This window comes from Pinus tabuliformis, chromosome 4_2 (assembly GCF_031772625.1).
Source record: "Pinus tabuliformis cultivar Carrire ecotype Pingquan chromosome 4_2, CPIR1, whole genome shotgun sequence".
NCBI classification, from domain to species: Eukaryota; Viridiplantae; Streptophyta; class Pinopsida; order Pinales; family Pinaceae; genus Pinus; species Pinus tabuliformis.
This window is the reverse complement of record NC_142304.1, coordinates 1,127,539,592-1,127,551,767: the sequence shown is the minus strand read 5'-3', so window position 1 is coordinate 1,127,551,767 and position 12,176 is coordinate 1,127,539,592. Positions and strand designations below refer to the sequence as shown.

At 41.0% G+C, this 12,176-nt stretch overlaps 1 protein-coding gene across 1 annotated transcript; it reads right to left on the bottom strand.

The window, feature by feature from the left end:
• Positions 1–4,427: 4,427 nt before the first annotated feature.
• LOC149173627 (uncharacterized) lies at positions 4,428–7,208 on the bottom strand. Its single transcript, XM_089426765.1, has 3 exons — positions 5,922–7,208; positions 5,364–5,621; positions 4,428–4,841 (listed from the first exon to the last, which is right to left on the bottom strand). The coding sequence occupies exons 1-3, from the start codon at positions 7,206–7,208 to the stop codon at positions 4,428–4,430; spliced, it is 1,959 nt and encodes a 652-aa protein (XP_089282891.1).
• Positions 7,209–12,176: the final 4,968 nt, after the last annotated feature.

Sequence of the window (12,176 nt, the reverse complement as noted above, 5' to 3'; positions counted from 1 at the left end):
TAGCTTCGCGATCTATAGTCGGAGAAGTTTGGTTTAGGAGATCTGCTTTGTTGTTAAATGGAGATTTATTTTCTACGGTATTCAAATCTTCATAACTGTTGATTTGTTGGGGCGGTCTTTCTCCTTGCTTGCTTTGCGAGTTGTTTCCTTCTTCCTTGATTTCTTGTGACTCAGAGTTTTCTCTAGAATAGTCTTCTTTGATGACAGTGTAGTGTTCTTTTTGTGCTCCTTCCCACCATGTAGATCTGTGGTGGTTTTTTCTAGCAAAATTTTTCTCAGAGGCTTTTGGGCAATTTTTGGCTAGATGCCCCGTCTCAAAGCACGATCGACATCTGAAGAGGACACTTTCATAATCAAGCTTCTGGTTCCACACATAGTCTTTACTTGTTAGGTTTATTTCAGCTGGGAATCCGGCGCTGAAATCCATTTCCACACAGATGCGTGCATAGGTGGTTTTGGCATATTCCTCTGTTTCTGGGCACCTGCAGTAAAATTTCCCAATTGCATTTCCGATGGCTTTTAGCGATGGGAGATTCCAGAGATGCAAGGGTAGGCTTGAGTGCGGTCTTGCATTTAGAAATTTAGCCAAAACATTTCTGAGAATAATTTTTATTAAAAGATTTCCGAGAATAATTTTTTATTAATTCTATGCGAGGGCTGCCTTTCGATGACTAATTTTACCCAGTGGCGTGTGCAGTCAATGCTTTGCGATTAATTTTATGGAAATGTGATACATTTTCTTACTTTTTTTACTTTATTCAAACTTCAAAAATGATGGCCTAGCCCTCCAACGATGCGTAGTGTTGTGTCAACCGTGTGTAAGTTAATGCGAACGTAGTTGTTAACTGTGCTAGGTTACAGGTCCCTCTTGTCTCTTTGTTATTTAAACTATGGTTATATTACATGTCATGTTATGGTGCGGCGATATTAAACACTCCGTGGATTTGGATTCACTTGCAATCTTCTTGTATTTATTACTGTCCCTTCTCACCGGTCATAATACGCCATCTGTCGGTCTCCTCGGTCTGGTCGCTCCCGCCTTTTGACAAACCCTACTCTCCTTTGGCTGTCATTCTCATTTGTTCATTGTGCTTGGGCTCTTCGCTCTGCTCTGCCGAGGTATGTTGGTGCCTCCAGGCTTCTTCTGTTCTGTGCGTTGAGCTTTTATGAGGGCGACAACACCATCAGTTCCCTGCTCTGTGCTATGGTATGGTTGCTGTTACTCTGGACTGTTTCTGTCGTATGGGTTCGTTTCTCTGCTTTGGTAACTTGTTGGTTTTTAATTGTGACAGGGTAACCTTCAGTTCCACGCTTCCGGCTTGATTCGTTCGACCTTGCCTCCGAGGTATGCACTTGTTCTATGCCATACTCTGCCTCGCACCTTTTTCAGATTCTTACGGACTCGTTCCTTGTCATCAGGCTCTGGTTGTCAGTTTCGGCTTTGCAATGCTGCCTTATCAACCACAGGTAAACGCTAATGTACTTGTGGCTTTGTTTTGTTTGCTGTGTTAGCTCGTTCTCTCCTTCCGGTTCTGCACTTCCAACAACTAACCCTCGTCCTCCTCTGTTTGCAGGTTACTTAAGGTGGCTGGTCGCCGAGGGCTTGCTCTCTCTGCAATCTCCGGGGAGCAGGACAAAGCTGGCCAAACTCACTCAACCGGGTAGGGTCATTCCGACCACAATTCGTTTGTTAGCTTTGTGATGGGTTTTGATACCCCTGGTTCTCGTTCCTTTGTAGTTACAGTCACCTGAGTTGTAGTTGGGTCCGTGTCCCACTCTGTCACTTTATGGCTCGAATAGCCCCTGCTATGTTGTATTTAGCTTAAGAGGTTTCTTTTTAAAATCAATTTGTTTTTGTTGAGCGCTGTCTGGCTCAGAAATCTTCCAGTGCGCTCTTGCTTGTAATGGATGATGGTTAAACAGGTTAATCAAATTAAACTGTTTCACATTTGCTTTCAGTACTTGTATTATTTTTGTAAATGGGTTGAAAGCATCGTATGCGTTACCTGGTCGTTCATTGGTGACTGTTGTTTATGCTAAATGGATCTCCCTCTTTCACTGGAAATGGTTCCCTGTGTGCAATGCTTTGTGTAGACCCTGTTAGAGTAAATACAGCTTGCTGTTCTATTGATTCAGATGCATTTTATTCACAGTAGAAGGAATAATGAAATGAACATAGAACTCAATGCATGGAATAATTGGCAATGGATTTTTTTAGTTGGCAAAGAAAAAAATGATTCTTTTCTTTATTACAGAAGACTATCTTCTTATCTGTTTCTTCTCACTGGAGATTCTACTCTCCTCTAACTATTTTTCTTTGTTTTAATACTTGTAAGGTGTAACTGCTTCTTGCTTTCGGTTGAACTGTTCAACCAGAATCTGTCCAACTGTTAGCCAATTCTTTTTTTTTTTTTAAATAATAACCAACTGCTAATTATTTCCTAAACTAAAACAGTTCATAACTGTAATCCTACTGTCGTTAACGGACTTCTGGAAAATGAAACAAATAACAAAAGAAACCAAAAATGACAAGTTTAATAACCTGTCCAGCAATACATGTAGTCTTCGGCTTGTTTTTTTTTCTTTTTTCGAGACAGTCAACCACCTTTTGTCTCCTCGGAGCTGGATGCTCCTGCATCAGGCTCCCGGGGTGGCAAAAAGTCATGGCTCCGTTCCATGAGGTCGTCGACAGAATAGCCTGCTTTCTGTATCTGCGTTGCGTCGAGCCACGAACTGTCCTCTATCGGACGGTCCTTCCACTTGACCAAGTACCGCAGATATTCCTTCCTGCGTGTGCGCCTGGCTACCTGTGTGTCAAGGATCCTCTCGATCTCAAGGGGTTGTGCCATTGGCATCTGTCTCATCCATGAACTTTCCTCACAACTGGTGTTCCGCGGTGGCTTTGCTGCTGCACTGTCTTCCGGATCAGCGACATAGGGGAACAGATCTGCCACGTTAAAGATGGGAGAAATACCGATCCCTGGTGGCAACTGTAGCTCATAGGCATTTGCAGAAAACTTGCGAATGATTTTGCAAGGACCGATCTTTTTATACTTCAACTTGTTGTATTCCCTTTTTGGAAACCGTTCCTTACGTAAGTACGCAAGGACTTCATCTCCAACGTTGAACTGAACTTCTCAACGCTTTGAATCAGCTCGCTACTTATACTTTTGACTATTGTCCTGCAATTTCAGCTTTACCTGCTCATGTAAGTTGCTCATTGCTTGGGCGAAATCTTCCCCATCAGCACTTCGTTTTTCGAGCTTTCCCAAATATCGTAATTCATGCACTCCGCGTGGATGCATGACGTATAAGATCTGGAAGGGACTATAACCGGTGCTGCGATTAGGTGAATCGTTATATGCGAATTCCGCCTGAGCAAGTACACGGTCCCACATCCGTGAATTTTCGCCTATCAAGCTTCGTAGCAAATTCCCCAGACTCCTATTTACCACTTCAGTTTGTCCATCGGTCTGCGGGTGGTAAGCAGAGCTGAACTATAACTGGGTGTCCAACTTTTTCCACAGGGTTCGCCAAAAATGCCGGGTGAACTTTACGTCCCTATCGGAGATGATGGACCTTGGGAGACCATGCAGTCTAACGATCTTGGTAAAAAACAAATGTGCTACATAAGTAGCATCACTGGTTTTCTTGCAAGGTATAAAGTGCGCCATCTTTGAAAATCGATCTACCACTACCATTACTGAATCGAAACCCCGCTGTGTCTTAGGCAAGCCCATAACAAAATCCAAGCTGACGGAGTCCCACTGTCTGCTCGGAATGGGTAATGGTAAATAAAGACCTGTATTCTGACTGTGACCCTTTGCTAGTTGACAAATCTTGCACCTACTTATGTACCTCTGTACATCCCGTTGCAACTTTGGCCAAAAATAGAAATGCCCTACCTGTGAATATGTCTTGTCTATACCAAAATGTCCAGCCAGACCCCCACTGTGTTTTTCCTGAATAATGTTCTCTCGCATAGAACTGTTGGGAATACATAACTGTCCTCCCTTAAATAATAACCCTTCCTGTAAATTGTAGTCCAACCATGGGCTACTATTTCTCAACAGAGGGTTTTGGCAGGCCTCATAGGCCTCCTTAAAATCTGCATCTGTTTGATACAGTTCCCTCAGGTGCTCAAAGCCTAAAACTTGCATTGTACTTTCCTGTAAGAGTAGGGTCCTCCTACTCAGCGCATCTGCCACCTTGTTCGCTTGCCCACTAATATGTTTCAATACGAACATGAAATTCTGAAGATACTCAACCCATGCTGCATGCTTATGGTTCAATTTATGTTGCTGCATGATGTACTGTAACGCAGAATTATACGTAAATAAAACAAACTCATTACCCAACAAGTAATGTCTCCAATGCTTTAACGCTTGTATAATTGCGTAGAACTCCTTGTCATAGGTTGAGTACTTCTATCTACTCTCGTTTAGCTTTTCACTGAAATACGCGACTGGTCTATCCTCCTGACTAAGCACTGCCCCAATGGCTGTACCACTGGCATCACAACGAACTTGAAAAAGTTTGTTGAAGTCAGGCAGCCTCAATATCGGCCTTTCGGTAATCTTCCTTTTCAAAATCTGAAAACCATTTTCCGCTGCTTCGGTCCAGTGGAAAGGCTGATTTGCCTTCTTGATTGTATCCAACATGGGTGCGTAGATCTCACTGAAATTCCTAATGAACTTCCTATAAAAACTTGCTAGTCTGTGAAAACTTCGGACTTCAAATAAACTTCTTGGAGAAGGCCAGCTAATTATAGCTGCCACCTTTTCTGGGTCCATCTTCAGTTCATTCTCCGCAATTACAAAACCCAGGTACACTAACTCCCGCTGAAAAAAATTACACTTTTTCAGATTGATCAGCAACTTGTTTTGCTGCAGCTTCCTCAACACACTTCGAACATGCCTGAAATGTTATTCCTTAGTTTTACTAAAAATCAGAATGTCATCCAAGTAAACTATTACGAACTTCCCAATGAATTCCTTCAGCACCTCATTCATCAGGCACATGAAAGTACTGGGAGCGTTGCTCAACCCAAATGGCATCACCAGCCACTCATACAGCCCTTCATTTGTCTTGAAAGCTGTCTTCCACTCATCTCCTTCCCGGATTCGGATCTGGTGATATCCACTCTTTAAATCAATCTTCGAGAAATAAGCCGCCCCACTCAAATAGTCCATCATATCGTCCATTCTCGGCAATGGAAATCTGTACCTAACAGTAATTTTGTTAATGGCTCTAGAATCCGTGCACATTCGCCACTCTCCTCCTTTCTTTGGAGCCAAAACGGTCGGTACTGCACAGGGGCTCATGCTTTCTCTAATCAATCCCTTATCCAACAACTCCTGGACCTGCTTCCTAATTTCTTCGTGGTCCTTAGGGCTCATACGATAGGCTGCTTTATTTGGCAGACTGGCCCCTGGTATAAAGTCAATACAGTGACTAATACCTCTCCTGGGGGGTAGTTCATCCGGAAGATCATCCACCACGATGTCTCCAAATTCCTGCAACATATTTTGAATTCCCTCGGGCAAGTCTGAAATCTGTGTATGCAGTATCACTTCCTTTGGCCTTCTTATGACAACAAAATTTACATCACTATCTTCAATCTGTTTTATAAATTCTTTTCCGCCCATCAATAATGCTTTTACCCCACTGGTCTCAGCTGCACTCTCCTCTTTAATGGGTACAAGCGTGTGCTTGATCCCATCTTTGACAAACTTATAACAGTTAGTTTTCCCGTCATGAACTGCGCTTCTATCAAACTGCCAGGGTCGTCCTAGCAGTATATGACAGACATCCATTGGCATAACATCGCAGATAATTTTATCCTTATACCTGCCTATCTGAAACTCCACCTCACACTGTTCATCAACTAACATTCGATGTCCTTTCTGCAGCCATGACACTTTGTAGGGAGTGGGGTGCTTCAGCTTTTTCAATCCCAGTTTCTCCACCATCTCTACAGCCACTAAATTGTCGGTACTTCCACTATCGATGATCAGCTTGCAGCACTTACCCTGTGACTTGCAAACTGTTCGGAACAAAGCCTTTCGCTGGTCAGGTTTTGCGATTTCTTTTGTTGGTTTCAACAACACCTTATTCAACACCAAAGCTTCACCCGTCTCTGGTGCGTTCTCCACTTCCTGAGGTAATGCCTCAGCATCCTCTGGCTGGGCAACATAAGCTCCTCTCCCACCTACTGGTTCACCTTCAGGACAGTCATACGACTTGTGTCCCCACTTGTGGCAACGATAGCACTGGATAGTGCCCCTGCCCCGACCATTTCCTCGCCCTCGCTGGGCCGGTCGTCCTCCTCTAGTGCTATTGTCCTTCTCTGCTGTTCCTGCAGATTTAGAACTGCTACCTTCTTCACTTGAACCTGCACCTCTGCCTCTGCCAAAAACCTTTCCTTTCCCCCTGCCAGTTCCGCCTCCTCTCCTGGCATTCTGTTTCCAGTTGATTTTCTCCTCCGCCTTTAAAGCGAACTGGTATGCTTCATCCAAAGTTCTAGGTGAGAGGATACCGATTTCATCCAGTATTTCCCCTCTCAACCCATTCACGAATCTGGTTGTCTTTTCTGGGGTATCTTCCACATACCCTGCCCGCAGATTCAGCTTATAGAACTCTTCTGTATATTCCTTAACAATCATCCCTCTTTGCTTCAAGTTCTGTACCTGCCTATACAACATGATCTGATAGTCTTTCGGCAGAAACTTCTCCTTCAGTTTTGCTTCCATCCTGGTCCACTTCTTTATAGGTTCTTTGTGTAGCCTTTTCCTTTCCTCCTGAACGCTGTCCCACCACAAGGTCGCATGTCCTTTCAAATTTGTGGCGGCGAACTTCACCTGCTTGTCCTCACTGGTTTCCTCAAACTCAAAATATTTGTTTACTTCACTCAACCAATCCAATAACACATCTGCAGACAAACTTCCGTCATAAGTGGGAAGCTCGTGCTTTGGCTTATGACTGGACAACAAAACTGACTTTAATAACCGGAGTTCAGGTGTCACCCCTTCAAACTCGTCTTCTAGTTCTGCCACATCTTCATCACTATCATCTGCTGGGTCTCTCCTTCCCCCAGCTTCTACTATTGCCAATCTTTCACGCAAAACGTGAATCTCCTCACGTAGTCCCTCTTCTGATATTCTCCGGACTACTCTTCCTCTTCCTCTTCCTCTTCTACCAACCTCCATTTGTTTATATTCGGCAAACCCGCTCTGATATCACTTTTGATGGCCTAGCCCTCCAACGATGCGTAGTGTTGTGTGAACCGTGTGTAAGTTAATGCGAACGTAGTTGGTAACCGTGCTAGGTTACAAGTCCCTCTTGTCCCTTTGTTATTTAAACTGTGGTTATATTACATGTCATGTTGTGGTGCGGCGATATTAAACTCTCCTCAGGGATCCGTGGATTTGGATTCACTTGCAATCTTCTTGTATTTATTATTGTCCCTTCTCACCGGTCATAAAACGCCATCTGCCGGTCTCCTTGGTCTGGTCGCTCCTGCCTTTTGACAAACCCTACCCTCGTTTGGTTGTCATTCTCATTTGTTCATTGTGCTTGGGCTCTTCGCTTTGCTCTACCGAGGTATGTTGGTGCCTCTGGGCTTCTTCTGTTCTGTGCATTGAGCTTTTATGAGGGCGACAACACCATTAGTTCCCCTGCTCTGTGCTATGGTATGGTTGCTGTTACTCTGGACTGTTTCTGTCGTATGGGTTCGTTTCTCTGCTTTGGTAACTTGTTGGTTTTTAATTGTGACAGGGTAACCTTCAATTCCACGCTTCCGGCTTGATTCGTTCAACCTTGCCTCCGAGGTATGCACTTGTTCTATGCCATACTCTGCCTCACACCTTTTTCAGATTCTTACGGACTCGTTCCTTGTCATCAGGCTCTGGTTGTCGGTTTCGGCTTTGCAATGTCGCCTTATCAACCACAGGTAAACGCCAATGTACTTGTGGCTTTGTTTTGTTTGCTGTGTTAGCTCGTTCTCTCCTTCCGGTTCTGCACTTCCAACAACTAACCCTCGTCCTCCTCTGTTTGCAGGTTACTTAAGGTGGCTGGTCGCCGAGGGCTTGCTCTCTCTGCAATCTCCGGGGAGCAGAATAAAGCCGGCCAAACTCACTCAACCGGGTAGGGTCATTCCGACCACGATTCGTTTGTTAGCTTTGTGATGGGTTTTGATACTCCTGGTTCTCGTTCCTTTGTAGTTACAGTCACCTGAGTTGTAGTTGGGTCCGTGTCCCACTCTGTCACTTTATGGCTCGAATAGCCCCTGCTATGTTGTATTTAGCTTAAGAGGTTTCTTTTAAAATCAATTTGTTTTTGTTGAGCGCTGTCTGGCTCAGAAATCTTTCTGTGCGCTCTTGCTTGTAATGGATGATGGTTAAACAGGTTAATCGAATTAAACTGTTTCACATTTGCTTTCAGTACTTGTATTATTTTTGTAAATGGGTTGAAGGCATCGTATGCGTTACCTGGTCGTTCGTCGGTGACTGTTGTTTATGCTAAATGGATCTCCCTCTTTCGCTGGAAATGGTTCCCTGTGTGCAATGCTTTGTGTAGCCCTGTTAGAGTAAATACAGCTTGTTGTTCTATTGATTCAGATGCATTTTATTCACAGTAGAAGGAATTATGAAATGGACATAGAACTCAATGTATGAAATAATTGGCAATGGATTCTTAGTTGGCAAAGAAAATGATTTTTTTCTTTATTACAGAAGACTGTTTTCCTATCTGTTTCTTCGCACTGGAGATTCTACTCTCCTCTAACTATTTTTCTTTGTTTTAATACTTGTAAGGTGTAACTGCTTCTTGCTTTCGGTTGAACTGTTCAACCAGAATCTGTCCAACTGTTAGCCAGTTCTTTTTTTTTTTTTTTTTTTTTAAATAAAATAATAACCAACCGCTAATTATTTCCTTAACTAAAACAGTTCATAACTGTAATCCTACTGTCGTTAACGGACTTCTGGAAAATGAAGCAATACATGTAGTCTTCGGCTTGTTTTTTTTTCTTTTTCGAGACAATCAACCACCTTCTGTCTCCTCGGAGCTGGATGCTCCTGCATCAAAAAAGGAAACTTTAATTTATGTGAGTGCGCTCCTCTTTTTGGAAAATTAACGAACAAACCCGAAGATATGGGAAAGATTTGATTCTTCTGGCAATTATGCTGCTATATATCTACACTACCAAACTCCATTTTCATTCCAGAAATGCAGATTTATTACGTTCCATTCTCTTTTCTCAGAATGTGTATTATCAGAATGCTTCTCACCTTATGCGGAACAAAGTGGTAGTTATGTAACTAAACTATGATGTAATTTGAGTCTTATTTCCCTTTCCTTGTTTGTACATAAATATGTGGTTGATTGTATGCAAATGTGAATAATAAATTTAGATCCATTATCAATGATCTTTTGGAAATGTGAAAATGTTTTTATTATTCTAAAATTTCGTATTCTATCTCAAAAAAAATTTATGTTTAATATCCTTTGCATGTATAAGTGAATGCATCACACTCACTTGTATTAAACACATTAAAAGTTATGGATAACGGAACGCATCACACTCACCTTGTATTAAATACTTTAAAAGTTTTGTATTTCTTTTAAATGATTAAAACATAAAGATATTTTTTAGTTCTGGAGATTATAAAAAAAAATGTGATGAATATAATTATCGTTGATTTTTTTCTTTTTTTTAAACAATATAACTAGTGTTGTTTACATCCATACCCATGAAACTAGAATGATTAGAACAAAATCATAAGCACATACATACATTCATACCCTATTGAACAAGTTGTGTATCTTGCAACATATACTAGTAATAAAGTAAAAAGTTGAGTGTTATTATTAGACTATGAAAGATGTGATACTTCTTTGCCCTGAAATGTGTGGAGTTATGCAGCAACAAACTAGCTATACAAATTAAACATTCCTTCATTTTCCAACAATCTATTTTGATTCTAGAAATGTTATGATTCAGAGCCATGTTAGTTCTGATTAGACAGAGTCCTATATTCTCAGACCCATGATTGGAAAGTCCTAAATTATTAGAGCCATGATCCATTCTTGAAAATCATATTTGATATGGGATAATCATATTTGATATTGGATGTTAACGTAATGGAAGTTCTATTTTTTTTTGGTTAAATTGTCATTGAAATTTTCAGTGAGTTTTAGGCATGCCGGGGATTGATGGTTTAAGGAATAGCTTAGTGAGCTTCCACATAAGAAGGGGAAAGTACGTTTAAATATGAGAAGAATCCTACCAAACTAAATGACGAGAAATTTAGCAGGAACATAAAATCATGCGGTAGAAGTCAATGTGGCAGTTATAGCTACAATTCATCCAATTTTAAATGCAGTCCAGTTCCCTGGCAAGATTATTTTAAATGCAGTGTCCAACTCCATGGCAAGATTCAGCCTTCCCTTTGCCTTCAAAATATCCAAGGTGGATAGCATTTTGGACTGATGTGGCCGAAAAGAGGCCCAATTTAATTTAATTTTTTTCTTTTGAAGCAGACGCTAATTTTGAGGAAGGAGAATGCCACAATGGTGGTTGTGATTCTAATTTCTACATGCAAAGATAGTTGATGGACTGCTTCGAGGAGCGAGCAAATATACTTAAAAAAAATGGAGGTTGGAAGGAACAAGATATCAATGTTATGATTGGCACTGAGGATATATATTTGGACAGTAGATAAAATTTAGGAAACTTGCCATTGAGAGAACATTTGATATTTAGGAAACTTACTATTGAAAGAAGATTTGATGTCAAATTATCTGAGAAAAGCAGAGATTTTCGAAATCGATTATCCCACTCAAAAGCCCACCAAGAAAATCTCGCTAGAACTTGCTTTCCGAGCGCATTGCTCGAGCATTATTATTCCCTTCTTACTATGTTCATCCATCTTCGAGAGAGCCTGTGCATGTGTATAAATTTAATTTCAAGATTTCTTGAAACACATGGTCGAAGTTCATTGAAGAAATACAGAACATGCCTGTGATTTCTTCATTATAAAAAATCTCGGTGAAGCTCGTTGATTTGCTTTTGAGATTGAAGAAAAGATAAGCACAAATGATCCCAGATTCAAATGATTTCAATTATTCGTTTTTTTTGGTATTTTGTATCTGACTAAATCAACTCTTATTCGAAGCCCCATGATGAATCTTTGCAAATCATAGGTAAATGTTATTAGTAGTGTGAATAGTTTGTTGGTGAATGGTGTGAATAGAGTCAATTATAGGTAAATGTTATTGTGTTAAGGTTTTTCTTCAATATGTCACCCTTCGATATTAAGAATATAAAAAAATCATCCATATTATACTGAATATAGTGAAATTTAGATTTATTCAATGTTTTCAGATATTCCAAAGTTCATAATCTATCTTGCTTCCCTCCTAATTCAGTAATATGACGTTGGGAATCAAGGCGAGCTGATTTTGAGGTAGACCAAGCCGAGATTGTATTATCACTTGTTTATCATAGTCCTAGTGATCAAAATTAAGCCTCTTGCAATGAATCAAGTATGGCTTAGCTCTTAGTTTGCCTAATATGGTTTTGCTTGTTATCCCTTCCCCTATTTTGGGGATGAATCCTTGGTGTTAGTAGTGTTGTGTAGGTGGTGATTCAAGAAGTCTGCTCATCTTGTATACCTATATAGCTATAGAGGGGGAGTAAGTTTCTTACGAAGGGAGATCAAGCACTGGGTTTAGGTAGTGGAGAGAGGCGGTGGTGTGGTGGTGGAAGGTGTAGCCAGTGGGAAGGCAAAAATAAGTCACAACAATTGATTTGGAGTCAATGCAATATACACACTTCGAGGACTTAGGCTAATGTAAACTTTTTAAAGAAAAATATACGTTGGGAATAGTGAAGGACATAATAAGACATTTATTTTCCTTCCCAATCAAAACATATTTATAAAAACTAAATCATTTTAAATACAATTAAAAAAAACTTTGGTTCCTCGAATCTGGGTAATCACATGTGAAACAAGGTGGGGTAGTTGTCGCATGCCACCTCTGCATGAAGTCTTAATGGGAATAGTTAGGTGGAAACCATTCCTTTCACTCACCACAAACCACATTCATTGCATCCAGTCGAAGAAGGTCCAGATGAGGACAAGACCATTAAGATTAGAGTGTGACATGCATTCCAC